Source organism: Lepisma saccharinum, chromosome 18 (assembly GCF_977018435.1).
Source record: "Lepisma saccharinum chromosome 18, izLepSacc3.1, whole genome shotgun sequence".
NCBI lineage: Eukaryota > Metazoa > Arthropoda > Insecta > Zygentoma > Lepismatidae > Lepisma > Lepisma saccharinum.
The window spans coordinates 35,018,838-35,035,515 of NC_139246.1; the positions used below are offsets into that span (position 1 = coordinate 35,018,838).

At 39.0% G+C, this 16,678-nt stretch overlaps 1 protein-coding gene across 6 annotated transcripts in view; it reads right to left on the minus strand.

The window, feature by feature from the left end:
• The window catches only part of LOC146002520 (uncharacterized), a 112,672-nt gene that overhangs the window by 85,567 nt on the left and 10,427 nt on the right, over positions 1 to 16,678 (minus strand). For all 6 annotated transcript variants that reach the window (XM_083140420.1, XM_083140424.1, XM_083140419.1 and 3 more), the window contains exons 2-3: positions 13,811 to 13,995; positions 4,958 to 5,135 (exon numbers count right to left, since the gene is read on the minus strand). In XM_083140420.1, the coding sequence (XP_082996546.1) occupies positions 4,958 to 5,135; positions 13,811 to 13,995 (363 nt within the window). The remainder of the gene's footprint in view (positions 1 to 4,957; positions 5,136 to 13,810; positions 13,996 to 16,678) is intronic.

The following is a 16,678-nucleotide window of genomic DNA, read 5'->3' on the forward strand; positions in this document are numbered from 1 at the left end:
ATTGGTTGAGTGACTGAAAAATAAATAAATAAATAAATAAATATATATATATATATATATATATATATATATATATATATATATATATATATATATATTTGGTGCATCTACACTTCGGTTATTTTGCACCTGTCACATTATACAGGGTTCAGCCCTTAACGTAACTAAACTTAATCTTTCATTGCTATTAGGGGAAATTCAATCATTTTTTACTCATATTTTTTAGGGATGGGCCGATATGAAATTTTGGCCGATACAGATAACCAATCCGATATAGAACTCCAAATGTTCCTTGAAGATCTGAATGGTTCATTGACCTCCTTAATAAATGCATTTTTAAGGCGAATGCACTGCAAAAGAACTTGAATATTTAGAGAATTACTTTTTTAAAAGTATGGCATGGGGATATATTATAATAAAATGGTGATATTTTGCACTAAATTATAAGATATTAATAGATATATCAGTTTGGTAAAATAATCGGTAATTTTACCGATAAACCGATATGCCTATATTGGCCGATAACGATAGAGTACTGATTAATCGGTCCCACCCCTAATATTATTTCTGAAAAAGTAGTGATTTTGTCTAGACATAGAAAAATACAAATTCACTATATATATATATATCTATTGCTACATGAAAAAAAAAACTCTCACCTACAGATCTCTTTCAAATACCGTGTGTTCATTTCGATCTTCAGCCGAGAGATCGGGAGAAGCATGGCGGGCGGCGCTAACGGAGATGCCGACATTTGCGGCCTGAAATGCCCGCTTATTTTTATGGACATATGCAGACATTTATATAAATATTGCAAAACGAGCACTAACCTGTGTTAAAGAGTTGTTCAAAGTGATGTCAACCTACATTCACACATTCCTGGCATCGTTTGATGAAATTTTGATACGCATGCAAAAGTGCATCTTCCGTAATTCTTCCAAGTTCTGCCCTTATATTGTCTTTTAGTTCGTCGATGCTATGAGGGTTATTTCGGTAGACTCTATTTTTTAAGGTTCCCAACAAATAATAGTCACATACGGTAAGATCTGGCGAACGTGAAGGCCATAAACCTCTAGAAATTATTCTGTCATTCAAACACCTCCCTTATAGCATCCAAAGAATCAGCGGCGGTATGGGCTGTGGCCGAATCTTGTTGGAAATATCCATATTGTCTCTCATTATCTGGTAACAACTGAAAAAACAGCGCGAGTATTTGTGTGTGTTACCTCTCTGAATTTATTGTCTTCAAAAAATATAGGCCCTGTTATTCTTTTTGCACTTACAGCACACCACACAATTTTTGGATCATGTAACGAAACTTCGTGTATTATTCGATGAAACTTCGTGTATTATTCGGAGATTTTCAGTGCTCCAGTATCTATTGTTCTGTGAACAAACATGACCACGCAAGTAAAACCATGCCTCATCCGAAAAAATTATTAAGTGTGGATCAACAATATCATCTACAATATTCTGCAAAACCCAATTACAGAAATTTACTCTACTTAAGTTGTCAGGGGGCCGTAATTCTTCCACTATAGGAACTCTGTACGGTTTTAATTTTAGTAGCTTAGTGGCTGTATGTGCTGATGATTTTGACACGCCCATCTCCTGTGAAACACGGCATAGAAGTTTGTTTGGAGAACGTTCTAACGCTGCATCAATTTCATCGAGTTTTGCTTCGGTTAGAATCCGTCGCTTTTGCTTAGGTGTTTTAAAATTTAACGATCCAGTTTCTCATAATTTAAGGACAAGATGTCTAACCGTATCTCTATGTGGAGGTGAAATGCCTGGGAATTTCTGTACAAATTGCCTACACACGTCTCGACACGAGTCTGTTTTCACGTAATTGTCATCAAAAAAATTCTTTGTTCTACAAGGAAGGACTGATAAGTTCTCAGCCTGACCCCCTTCCGCACATGTCATCCTGAAATCATGCATTGCATTTGAACCATTGATCTTTTGGAAGTTTAAGTGCCAGCTGGGATGATCGTATCACTAACGGTTTTACCTTTACAGGCCATTGATTGAAGCATGGCGCAGCCAAATGTGGAATTTACCAAGGAGGAGTTATGAGTTGTCATGAAGTTCTTCTTCCTGTAACAGAAGTCGCCGAAGGAAATCCATGGTTGCATGCTAGACACATTGGGTATACATTGCCCTTCACACTCCACTGTGAAGAAATGGTGCTCAAACTTTAAGTGTGGTGATTTTTCCACAGAAGATGGTGAAAGGTGTGGGAGGCCAGTGTCAGAGTCAACTCTGGAAAAAGTGGATGAGGTTCATGACCCGATTTTGAGTAACAGACAAATTTGACTTCAAGCGATAGCTGAGACCTTGCACATATCCAAAGAACGTGTCTGGTCAATAGTCCATGATCAGTTGGACATGCAAAAGCTTTCTGCGAAATGGGCGTCCAAACGTTTGAACACCGATGAGAAATGCAAACGTGTGGTATCTTCTCAGGTGGTTTTGCGGTATTTTGTGAACCCTAAGGACGAATTTTTGAATTGGCTTGTTACCCAGAATGAAAGTTGGTTCCACTACTTTGATCCTGAGACCAAACAGCAATCATGCGAGTGTCGCCACTTAGGATCTCCCAGGCCAAAAAAATTTAAAGCACAGAGGTCCACAGGTCTGCTTGCCTCGATATTCTGGAATAAGGATGGTGTTTTGTTATCAGACTACCTTCCAAAGGGACAAACCATAACATCCGAGTATTACTACAGTCTTCTGGCTAAGTTAAAGGATGCTATTAAAGAAAAGTGCCAGGGAAAATTGAGAAGAAGTGTGTTGTTTCTGCAGGACAATGATCCCGTTGACAAGGCTCTGGATGAACAATGGATTTTCTGAAGGACCTAGGGTTTCAGTGCATTGACCACCCACCTTACTCACCAGACCTTGCGCCCTCTGATTATTATCTCTTCCCTAGACTGAAAAAAGTTCTGAAAGGACAGAAATTTAGAAGTGATAACGAGGTTGAGGTTATATCAGCTGCCGAACAGTTTTTTGCAGACCAGGAGAAATCATTTTTTTTGGAGGGGTTAGAGAAGTTGAAGCAACGAAGTGCCAAGTGTGTAGACTTTGGGGGAATAAGTTGAATAGCCTGAAACTTTCGTGCCTGTAGCTAAAGTCCTTCTGGGTCGGGCTGAGAACTTATCAGTCCCCCCTCGTAGAACAAAGAATTTTTATGTATGACACTTACGTGAAAACAGACTCGTAACATGAACCTTGCGGCTAGCATTCCAATCGTCTCACTGACACAACACACATACACACTGCAATAACACAAACAAGTAACGGCATGTAACCAAGAATAACACTCTTGCGCACAGTACGAAATTAACACGCTCTTGGTTTACATCTGCTCGCCACTATATTCACAGCTCTGTCTTCATCTAGTCGCGAAGGAACAAAAAACTCAAGCTGTGAGATTTCAGATTGCAAAGAAGCTCACGAAAACCATTGACTTTTAATGGTTTCGTCTGCAGTGTAATCTTGATACAGTGTTGCACATTCGAAAAACAAACGATCCCCATCGACACAAAACTCTTTCAAGGATATAAACTTAAGCAGGACGTTACTGGTCAAAACTATGATTAAAATGTTTTATTATCTGTGGCTCTTAACATCGTTTCTAAAGCGTATTTATTTGTGTATATAAGGACAGAACTTGGATGAATTACAGAAGAACTTTTGCGTGTTATAACACATGTTAGTGCTCGTTTTGCAATATTTATATAAATGTCTGCCTATGTCCATAAAAATAAGCGGACATTACAGACCGCAAATGTCGGCATCTCCGTCAGCGCCGCCCGCCACGCTTCTCCCGATCTCTCGGCTGAAGATCGAAATGAACGCACGGTATATCAACACAAGGAAAATATCACTGAAGTCGGTCACAAACCATTATAAAAATAACAGATTAGAAAAGTTCTCAGCAAGTTAATTACTGAGGATAAAAGCAGCATGCTTATCAAACAATATAGCACAGCAGCCTTTTCTTAACTCAAAATAAGTTTGTATATACAACCTCTGACAATAAAGTTCGGTGAATGATCCTGAATATCGAAAGTAGACGAATTCTTAATGAAACCTACCTTACTGTCCTTCGAAGTAGTCCCCTCCCATGGCTATGCACCGTTGAGAACGGCTGTACATGTCCTGGAAACATTTAGAAAAGTCTTCTTTCGGGATGGTGTTCAAGACCCTCGTCACGTTCCGTTGGATGTCTGGAATATCCTCAAATCTCTGACCTTTCAAAGTGATTTTGAGGCGTGGGAAGAGAAAGAAATCTGGAGGATTCAGATCCAAATTTCTTGCAATGCAATGCTACAGAGGATGAGAGCTGGTGTGTGAGGTACAACCCTGAAAAGAAACGCCAAAGCATGTAATGGCGTTCTCCTGCATCACCCCGTCGGAAGAAGGCCAAGGTGGAAAAATTGTTGTTCCTTCCGGCAGGAATTCCTTGTGGATCATGCCATCACTGTCAAAGAAAGTGATAAGCAACGTCTTGATGCGTGATTTTTACGCATTGACCTTCTTCCGACGGGGTGATGCAGGAGAACGCCATTCCATGCTTTGGCATTTCGTTTCAGGGTCTTAACTCACACACCAGCTCTCATCCTCTGTAGCAATGCATTGCAAGAAATTTGGATCTGAATCCTCCAGATTTCTTTCTCTTCCCACGCATCAAAATCGCTTTAAAAGGTCAGAGATTTGAAGATATTCCGGACATCCAACGGAACGTGAGGAGGGTCTTGAACACCATCCCGAAAGAAGACTTTTCTAAAAGTTTCCAGGACATGTACAGCCGTTCTCAACGGTGCATAGCCATGGGAGGGGACTACTTCGAAGGACAGTAAGGTAGGTTTCATTAACAATTCGTCCACTTTCGATATTCAGGATCATTCACCGAACTTTATTGTCAGAGGTTGTATATTGCAAAAATACTCACTCCTTCAGGTTTTGCAATGATTAAGTGTGTGCAGCATTTGTCCAGCTCCCATCGGAACACACCGCCGTAGAATGTGATCATTGCCCATACTGCCTTGTTGTCTGCCTCACTCAGTTGGGAAGGGCAGGCGACTATGCCGGAAAACAGCTGGCCACTCTCGGCGGAAAATGCCTGTGCTCTGAACAGTTACTTAAGAAAAATAGTAAAAGTATTGTTGTTGCATACATAAACACAAATAATTCTTGTGTAAAGACATCGTGTGAGAGAACAGCGTGGTTTGGGACAGGAGTAGGATTGTTCCGTGTTGTGGTTAGTGGAGCTCAGTCAAGAAATATCTATGTTCTTCTTAAAGGTTCGCATAACCACTTTTTGTAGATAAAGTCAAGAAATAGTGTCAAAGAGGGTCCATGGATTTACTACTCCACATAATCACCTTCCTGATATAAGTACTTCTCTCAATGTGAAATGAGTGGATCTATTTCATATAACAGGGCGTTTACCAAAATTCTTGACATTTTCATGATCTTTTCATGGCCTTTCTTTTCTTTTTCTTGATCTTTTTTCTCCATTTTGTTAGCATTCATTTAATCGCTCCCTACTTTGGTATAGTTGGAAATTAAGAAAATATATATTTTTATTCAATGAAAACCCCCTACCACAAGCCTGGTTAAGATGGAAACTGAAGCTTTACTTTAACAAGTGATGTAGACTTGCTTTAATTATCAATTTATATAAAAATTAATGCTTCAGACTTCATCCTAGATGGGGAATGGACATATTACTTTATTTAATACTTTTACAAAACTTCACGCATACAAGAATGTAATTCTTAAGATAGTGAACAAATCTTAACTACAACTCAATACAATTTTAGATTTTCAAATATTCAATTTCATCAAATCCAAGTACAGGTATACAACAATGTAAATTCACTTAAAGTAAAAAAAAAAAATCTTGACCAAAAGCATAATTTCTCGACCTACCTGTTGATTTCTAGACTGGTAGACACCCTGTATAAAGAACTTGAATGATTCATTCACTTTCTAAACTTTGAGCAGACGGAGCCTTGCACGAGAGTATTCCAGTTGAAGACTGTGCCTTTTCAAGTAAGCATTTTTCAAACTTGCTGCAAAGTACAAAAAAAAAAATCGTACATCTAGAGCTAATTGTCGTAAAGATGAAATCGGTTTTGTTTTCTTTCTTAGACATGGCTTTTAGCAGAGGTAAAATTTATACATTGTGCCTCTCAATAATTAGTGTTAACCTTTTAAGTCCCGATAGGTCATATGCTGACCGATGGCATTTTTGGTCACAGTCCTGGTTGGTCATACCTTGACCAATGGAACAGAACATTTTTTCGTCGCCTTGTAACCCTTGTTCAATTTCTATGCTCATGACTGGAAGTGCGTGGAACTTGAAACCAAGAGTTGATATGCATCGACAGCAACGCAGGTGCTCTTCAACTCCCTAATAACGTCAGCAGCAGCTGCTAAATTTACACCTCCTCTTTGTCGACGCAGTACAAGAGGCATCGAATGACAAAGTTCACAGAAGTGAGTTGGCGGCGTTGTAAATGCTTATGCCTAGCAGGAAAGCGACCTATGAGGAAATTGTTTGTCTATTGTTTTCCTTCTCAACATGCCGAAGCAGTTCATGGTCAGAAGGGGAGGGAGCATTGTTGTCAAAATTGTTTGCGGCGATAACTTTTCAGCTGGTGAAATGGACTTTGCACAATGCTTGCTTCAGAAGACAACAACTCCTTCTTCGGAAGGAAAATGAAAGGGGGGTGAAGTAAGAGGTAGGAATGGAGCTAAAAATAACTTGTTTAACTTTTTTATTTTTACTTCCAATTTCACGTACGTATATTTGAAATTCCCATCTTTTTAAAGAAATATATTGTGCGTGTTGCCATCCCTTGTCGAAAATAACTCATGCACTTCGTTTCTTTCTCATTTTTTTCTTCAGATGGCAAAAGGCATTAGGAACAAAATAACTATTGAATTATAATGTAGACATGTGGTTGTAAATAGGACATAGATTTTGTTCATGTTCTATGTCTCAACAGGGAGGGGCAAAATTTTGTCTTTTCTTTTTTCAATTTTCACATTTGAAGCCACGAAAAATAACAAATACATACAGATAGCAACACTTCATCTTCTCTATATCAAAGTACATTTTATTCTTAGTAAAATGTTTCTTGTTTCACTAAATTATCTGCCATAGGAAGGAAACTATAACGATTTTTGCTAAACCTTACAAAACTCATTTAAATGGCCTGGGACAGAGGTAAAAACTGCATAAGCGCCACAGGACTTAAAGGTTAAAGGAAGAAGAATAATATTGAAATTTTTCAAAAAAATTGGCCCCTGTGGTTATATTGTTTTGTAATTAGAGTATGTCACACCTTCATATGTACACTAAAGATAAAAAAACACAGAACTGAAATATCATGTGTAGTTTTCGAGAAATGACACATTAATTGCTGCCACATGCTGCTGCTTGATAATACAGGCTTGGTCGAAATTTTGACCACCCGGACGCTAAAGGTTAATGAAGGTGTCACTAGACTTTTATCATGCACTAGCAAAGTAATTTTCAAAAATTCCTCTACTTTCAAAAAACTGCTATGATATTCTAAATTCTAAAAGAAAATACATCTGTTTAGAACTTCTTCTAGTGCTTGAGAGAATTTATGTTGTTTACCTTTTCTGTTCTAGACAATAGGAAAAGCAAACCATGCAAAGATTTTAGAATTTGATATATCATAGTGGTTTCTTGAAAGAACAGAACCTTCATGATGGCATAGTGGTAACATCACTTTGTAATGGATCCCTGGTTTGATACCTGGTGGGAGCACATAGTGGTTTGGATCTCACTTTAAACTGTATGCCCAATTCCCTCTAAGCCTGCCTGTGCATAAAGTGAACTAATTAGGAAAAAATTCTACCTCAAACTTGAAAGGAGAAAAACTTTAGAAACAGTTTTGCTGGCACAGGCAAAAGTCGAGAGCAGTGGTTCTCAAAATGTGCACTGTGGCACCCTGGGGTGCTGTAACTGGCTTACAGGGGTGCCACGAAATGTTCCAACTAACTGAGCGTTGCAAGTGTTAGATAGGCCTACATTCTGACTTGGGCACCGCGGAAAAATGTTTGAACACTAAGGACACCGTGAAACTAAAAAGTTTGGGAACCTCTGGTCTAGAGCATTCTTGATGTATGTGTAATGACTTTAGTGTAGTTTTGCCTTAGAAAAAGGAATTGTATGAGTACATAATTTTATTTACAAAAACCAAGATACACAAATTATACCTTTATATTCATGAAATTATAATCGGGGAGGGAGGGAGGGAGGGAGGTAGGTAGGGGGGAGGGAGCAAGGGAGGGAGGGGGAGAGAGAGAGAGAGAGTGAGAGTGAGAGAGAGAGTGAGAGTGAGAGAGAGAGTGACAGTGAGAGTGAGAGTGAGAGAGAGAGAGAGAGAGAGAGAGAGAGTGAGTGAGTGTAGAAGCACAGAATTCTGTGCCACTTCCTTCACATCTCTGGCATGGTCAAAAATTTATTGAGTTTATTACGGGATATCGTTTCCCACCATAGCTCAAAGCATGGTTGTTAACTAGCAGACTGGGCATTCCCAAAGACTAGTATACTAAAATACAATTGTTTACAACAAGAGTTCATTAACAGTTATAGCAAGATGCTTATTTGTCAACATAAATTTTAAGACAAAATTAAAAGCTCTCATTAAGAACGTTAATACACTGCTCGCCATTAAAATTGCAACACCCAGAAGGAAATGAGATAGAAACACGAAACTTGGCAAATATGTAGTTCATAATAAGATAAGAAAATGATTACAGTTAGAGCTCGGTGGTGTGACATGTGACACGTAGAACATGGTTGCATAACCCCAAGGAGCTAGTAGCGTGTAAAGCCTCCACGGGCGGCAATAACTGCTGCAACACGGCGAGGCATGGACAGAATGAGTCTATCGATGTCTGCTTGCGGTATGGCGTCCCAAGCGGCTTCCACACGGTGCCAGAGGTCTTCAACATTACGTGCCGGAAACCTGAGTTTGACCAGCTGGCGACCCACCATGGACCAGACATGTTCAATTGGCGACATATCCGGCGAATGTGCTGGCCAAGGAAGCAGGGGCACGTGGTGCTGGCCAAGGAAGCAGGGGCACGTGGTTAGCTTCCATAAATGCGAGGACATTCCTTGCAACATGGGGGCGCGCGTTATCCTGTTGAAAAGTGGCATTATGCAGTGCATGGATTAATGGGACAGCAACAGGGGTGAGAACCTGTGTGATGTACCGTTGGCTGTCCAATGTCCCTTGAATGTGTACGAGACGCGAACGAACACCTATGGCGATGGCACCCCATACCATGATACCCAATGAAGGCCCTGTGTGATGATGCATGATGCAGGCGTCATGAAGCCTGCCGCCACATGCGTGTACGTCCATCATGATGTTGTATACAGAAGCGGGATTCATCAGAGAACACTACAGCATTACACTCCGCCATCCATGCACGACGGTCTTGGCACCATCTCAGACGCAAAAGCCTATGCTCTAGCGTCAGAGGAATCCGCAACAGTGGGCGCCGGGAAAAAAAATCCCCGGTTCGCCAAACGACGAAGCACGGTTCGTGGGGACACTGGACGTTGTAAAACATCCCGTACTTCATGCGCAATCCTCGTTGATGTGGCCGTTCTGTCTGTAAGGGCCATGCGTATCAGACGTCTGTCCTCTCGTTTCGTCATCCGACGCGGACGTTGTGAACCTCTACGTCGCTCTACAGTGCCTTCCTGAACCCACTGGTTCCATACACGGATCACTGTGGATGCATTCCGTCCTACACAGGCACCGATCTCACTGTAGGATAATCCGCATTCACGGTATGCAACAATTCGGCCGCGATCGAACTGGGAAACCTGCTGGAATTGCTGCCGTATTCGACGACGTGGCATTGCTGACCGATTTTAACACACTACACTCACGACCATGCACTTTCACTGCTCTTCTGCACCTATCTGACCTGCTACAGGTACCACTTACCAGATGGTGTGGCAGGCGCACATGACGCATGACGGCCTTGAACACCTAATCATTTCCTTCTGCACCTCTCCTCTACACACTGTGCACATTTCGTCCGATTCCGATTACTCCTTCTGGGTGTTGCATTTTTAATGGCGAGCAGTTTAGTATAAAGATGGCTAAATGTTCTAGGCCAGATTTGACCTAACAGTTTATATTTTGCGGCTTTGTTGTTATGGATTTCCTTTATAAAATTGTGTCTGTTTAAGAACGTGCACATTAATTTAACAATTGGCAACAAGAATTAAAGATTCAGATTAGGATGGAACCTTCCAGGTTATAGTTATCTCAAGAAAAGAAACATTGTAACGTACAGTAGACTTGCGATTACCCAAGCTAATTGGGACCGAGATTACCTCGGATACGGAAAAACTCGGATAATACGGAGATAATGTGCTAATAGGTCGTAAATGACGAAACAACACTTAAAACTGTATAGTAATTATTTATTGCTAGTACAACATAAATGAGATTACTTTTTCCGCTTAAAAAAGGCCTACACAGACTTAAACACCACCATAACAATCGGATACACCGACAATGTAACGAACACGTTCAGCGCAGACAGTGACTTGACTCCATAAACAAACGGGGGGTGGGAGGGGAGATGCGTTATGAAGCCCGATGTTTTCCAACCACTCCCTCGGTTAATCTGGAGCCTCGGTTAATCGGGACTCGGTTAATCGCGAGTCTACTGTACTTAGATTTGATCAGTTTTGCTTAGCCAATGGTATTACAACAGAATGAAAGGTATGTACATTAGTTGCTGTTTCAGAATCAAAGTTATATGAACATTTTGAGTGATTTGCTAGCTTCAGAAAAAACCTGAAAGTAAAAGTTTGAGTTAGTTCAGGTTACAAATGCACATTTCGAACCTAAAATTAATGTTATAGAGCATGTTATAAGATAAGCCGAACAAGAATCAGTTGCAGAGTTCGTGGTTAGAATAAAATATGTTGTTTTTTTTGTTTTAATAAATATCTGATAAAGGGAGTGTGTGTTTTCTTGAAACGTCACAACAAAAACTGTGTCTTTTATGCTTGTAATAATTTAGAAATCGGGAGGGATGACCAAATTAGCAGCTTTGATGTAACAAATTTGTACCCTAGTGTACCGAGAGAGAAAGCCGGTGACTGCCTTCAAAGATGGCTACTAGACCATGGCGTGGATATATTGGTAGCATGGGAATATGTCAGGTGGTTTTTTCTTGTAACTGGGTACAATTATTTTCGCGTAAACGATAAGATTTTTCGACAGAAAGAAGGGTTAGCGATGGGCAACCCGATATCGGGTTTTGCGGCAAACATTTTCTTGCATTACTTAGAAAAAGCGGTTATGGAAAGGGTGGGAGTAGACATAAAATATTACTGTAGGTATGTGGACGATATCCTTGTAGTTGGAAAAGAAAAAGATCTTAACACTGTTTTTGTGGAGTTAGGAAAACAAGAGGACAGAATAAGCTTCACTAGGGAGAATTCGGTGGAAGGTAAAATCAACTACCTGGACCTAAGTATTACCAAAACTGAAAAGGGGATAAAGACAGGGGTGTTTCACAAACCCCTGGCAGGCAGTCTTTATATTAATAAGGCATCGGAACATTCAAGTAGGGTCAAATCGAATGTTTATTTAAACTTTTTCATAAGGGCTGAGAGGTTATGCAATAATGCCGTAGAAAAAGAAAAGGAAATATCATGGATAATAGAGGTAGGAATGAAGAATGGATTTTCCGAATATGAAATGAACGTGTTAGCTAGGAGAGCAAGGAAGAATATTTCAAAGGGGAACCCCGATTCTGATAGCAGATTAGAAAAGGAGGAAAAAGAGGAGGGAGGGTTGGATAGTAAAGTTAACTATGTTGGGATACCGTACTGTAAAGGGCTCACTGAGAAAATTGAAAAAACAGTGAAAAAGTATGGTGTGAAATGCGGGACGAGAGCACCTAGAAATATTGAAAAGCATTTCACGGATTATAAGAGGGGGGTAAAAATTCGAGATAACCCTGATGAACAAAAAGGGGTGTATAGGATTGAATGCAATTGCGGGATGGAATATATTGGACAAACCGGCCGGAGCATGCGTATTAGATGGGGCGAACATGATAAGAACATCAAAGAAAGGGATCCGAAAACGGGGCTTGCAGAGCATATAATAAACAGTGGGCATAGAATAATAAAAAGAGAGGTTATCAAAAAAAGTAATAGTAAATTGGAAAGGAACGTGTACGAAACGGCATTGATATGCGCGGGACACAGAAATAAACTGAACCGGGACGAGGGCAATTTAGATGACGTATGGATTAGCTTTTTTAAAAAGTGGGACAATTTGAATAATAAAAGGGCCCCAATGGGCTTCCATGTCACATCGGAAGTAAGGAAAGCAGCCGAGGTGGAACGGGAATTTTCCTTGGATTGGTGACGAGGGGAAGAAAAAGAGAGGGGAGGGATCTCTCGTGGGAGGGGAAGTACCACTCCACTGCGCGGCGCCATCTGCCCGCTCGCTTCACCTTGACAGGGAGTTTAGGCTCTCAACGGCCACTCCAGTTTACCGTAGCGGTGGTTTTTACATGTTTTATTGTGAGTTTTAAGGGGTTTTTAGCAAAGTGGTTTTAATTCTGTATAGGTCAAGCACTTTGAAGTGTTTTTAACCCGAACCTTTCACCCAGTATCCTTACATGACACTTCTCTGACATGACTTGATATTCCGAGCTGAAAACGACAACCTGAGGAAGGAAGCAGTAAAGCTTCCGAAACGTCGTCCACGTAAGAATACATACTCACTTGCGTAAGTAGACCAATTTGAATACTCTAACGTATTTTTGGTTGTAATAATTGTAGACTACAAGAGAAATATTAAAATATCAGGCCAGTAAATGTAATTTTGGTGCATTTTTACATGACATGTTACAAGTTCAGCTAGGATTTGGTTTAAGTAAGGTCATAAGGAGAAGATTGTTGTCTGAAGCTGAGGCGCATTTTCAAAAAGCAGTTGCTTCGAACATGGAGCTGATTGAGAAGGATATTTGTGTTTTCTTAACCACCAAAAGATTCTGGAGAAGGTTTGAATGAACAATTATCATCAGATTTGAAGAACGCAAAATTTATTAATGAGAAAGGGCACTTAAGATGTGGAAATTCACACAACAAACGTAAATGCAAGGCATTTAATGAAAATGATTCAAATGAAGGTTTCAAGGACATTTTCAAAAATGTTGTGCAAGTATGAGCGGTAGCAACGAATTAAGTGTTTGCAATGAGCATTTTATAAAGATAATTGACATAATATTCACTCAATTCCTATGAGCAATTCATATTTAGAAGGAATATATATAATAGGTTATGGACTCAGTTATATTTAGAAGGTTATGTTCTCAACGCATTAACAAATTCTCGTTGATAACCAGTGTATTTTAGTTTACTAGACTTAGCCTAATACTAACCTAACCTTACCCCTAAACCTCAACTGCTTAGATGATTGATTAATGTAGTTATTGTTTTAAGTCCACTTTATGCAAAGAAAGGCTAATCGGGACTGAACCTACAGTTTAAAGTGGGATCCAAACCACCATATGTCTCCACCGGGTATCGACCCCTTGATTACAAGGCAACGACTGCTTAGATGCTGTAACATTAAGGCAATGCCATCTGTTGATAATAATATGAACTAAACCTTTGGTCAACAGAGAGATTGGCCAAAATACTGCACAGGATATAGTCACTAGAAATTTATAAAAATGCAATATGTAATTCGAAGGATACGGAAGTAACTTCTTGCATCTTGCAGATGAAATCACCCATTCTTGAGTAATGGTTGGTATGTCATATAAATCCTTAGCTTCAGAAACATCGCCTTCATTTAAATCTTCTCCAGTAATCAGATGAGTGACAAAATCGCTTAGATAGCTGTAACGCCGTGCACCACCATCTTGTAGAAGGCTCAAAACCTAGAAAAAACAATTCCAGAATTATATAAATGTTGGCAACTCTATATTGCCAAAGTAAAGAAAATATAATCTAAGAATCATGAACAAGAAAACTTACAATGCTACAATAAATTCATACATTATACCAAGAGATCTGAATATATTGAACTTATATTTTGCACTTTTTGATTTATTTTGGTCAAAAATTAAAGTTTGCATAAACCAAGCCATGCTCAGTACATATACATGTACATACTGAGTACAATTAAGTCTTTGATATTTTCATTCTTATTTTGTACTCACTGCCATGTGACTGTGTTTCTCAACTGCCAGGCTGTGGCCCAGTACTTGACCGCAAGACTTCATTAGATACAGTGGTCGCCAATTACTTTAAACCAGATTTTATATTTGTCAACAAGCCTAGACATATACCATGTGCAATAATTTATTTATTAATATTTAACTTCAAGGGGCATATTAATATATAAAGTTTAAATAATTAAAAAGGGGTAAAATTTTTGAGGAGGGTATCGACTTTTATAAAATGAATTTACTTTATAAACTTATTCATGTATATCACTATTTGTATAAAAGTTCGCAAAATGGCCTTTAGTGCCGACGCACCCAAACATTTTTTTTTTTGTACAAAAGTTACGTGCAGTGAAAAATCTCTGTTACGTGACTTTTTTGGATACCCTGTAGTTACTAATTTGTTTTCGCCATATGTTCAGTGTATGTGCCCACCTAATAGCATAGTGGTAACCAGGGCTCAAAAAATCCTGGTTGCCATGGAGACTAAAAATTTCAGCCTGGCAACTATGATCTTTTGCTGTAATATGTACGAAATTTTGATGATTCTTAAGTTCAAATTGCAGTACAGCGTAAGTTAGCATGATTTTTTTTATCAACATTGTGAGCATTTCATAGAGTCCATAACAATTTCTTACCCCTTGTTCCCTAACACCACATTTCCTGCTTTCTCAAATAATTTAGCGATGTTTTGAATACCACGATGCTCAGCATCTTATACAGTGTGTTTCAAAAGTCGCACAACCCAAACTTTGGAAATGTGATATATCATGAAAATTATAAGAGATATTTACACCGGGTTTTCTGCATTATAAAGCCTCATCCATTGAGAAATATTTCAATGCTTAAAATTATCAGTTTACTCCATACAGAAAATTATATAAATTAATAACTGACGGAAAGCACCATTCATTTTTTTCCAGAAATGAACTTCTGAGTAAGAAAAATATGTAAGAAATTATTGAAGGGTATTATTATAAGACATTTGATGACTGATGCCATGTCAGTCTGTCATTTGCGACCAATATTGGTCATGTGCAACATTTGATGAATTTTTGACTGGCGATTTTATGGGTTAAGCGAAAAGTGCCATTTTTGGGACTTATCTTCGTATATGGCAACACTAGCAGGTCAAAATATTGCGAAAAGTAACAAACATGTGGCTAAGTATTGGCTATACATTTACGTGAAAAATCATAAATCAAGATTTTGTGCCGAAATTAGACTCCTGAAAGAATCCTAGGCTGCCCCTGGTTAGATTGAATTCGCTTCGCTCACTTACTGTGCCTGTTTGTTTCAATTGATTCAGTATGGCTTATTCATTGGAGCAGTGCCTGTGCATTTGCTGAAGAGTATTTTACTACTCATTCTTACACTCATGTACAAGAAGTTTTCCAATAAAAATACCCTGCTTCTGCTGTAGCTACCTAACAAAGCAACTGTTTTACAACCAAACACCAACAAATGATCTCACAAATTGTTTAAGAGTTGGTATTTATGGTTGAAAATTAGTTCTCAGATGTTTTCAGCAAATGAACAATGTCTTTTTTTTTAAATAATGTAATTGCCTTTATTTAGATAAATGTTCATAAATTTAAATAAATTTATGAACCCAGTGATAGCCTACAGGATTAGTTTAGTGCAGAGAACCCGGTGTAAATATCTCTTACGATTTTCATGATATACATTTTCAAAGTTTGAATTGGGTGATTTTTGAAACATACTGTAGTATGCACAATTGCTAGTAGGTGGTTGCCTGGTGCCTGCTTTTCAGAGCTGCGCCTAGCTTTGAAGAACATTTTTCGAGCACTGGTGGTAACACTGTTGTCTTGTAATCGATGGGTAAAAGCTTTGATCCTCAGTGGAGACATATTGCATAAAGATTCGGATTTCATTCTAAAACTGTAGGCTCAATCCTGATTAGACTATCTGAGCATACAATAAACTTAAAACAAATATTTTATAGAAGATGAGGATGAGTGATGATACAGAATGGACACAAATAGAACATCTATGCCCAAGTTGGGATTCAAACCCAGGGCCCCTTGCATCGTACCACAGTGCTAACCACTTCACTGTGGAGGCCGGCACAAATGGAAAAGGGTCTGATACCAGATTTTTTTAATTTAGATATAGTTAGAGAAAAAACAGTATCATTGAGGGTACATTTGATAAGTGTGTTAAAAGATGTAGCACTATTCACGATTAAAAATACTACCTGAGCACTAGTGTCGCTTCCACTATGGCTGCTGTATGTAGGATACATCCATTGTTTACATTAGGTTGTAGAATTGTATGGTCATGGCTATTATGGAAGAAATGTTGAAGTTCAGCAATATTTTTAAATATTGCAAAAACGATGTGAATACCGGGAATTATAACGAAGGTGAAGCTG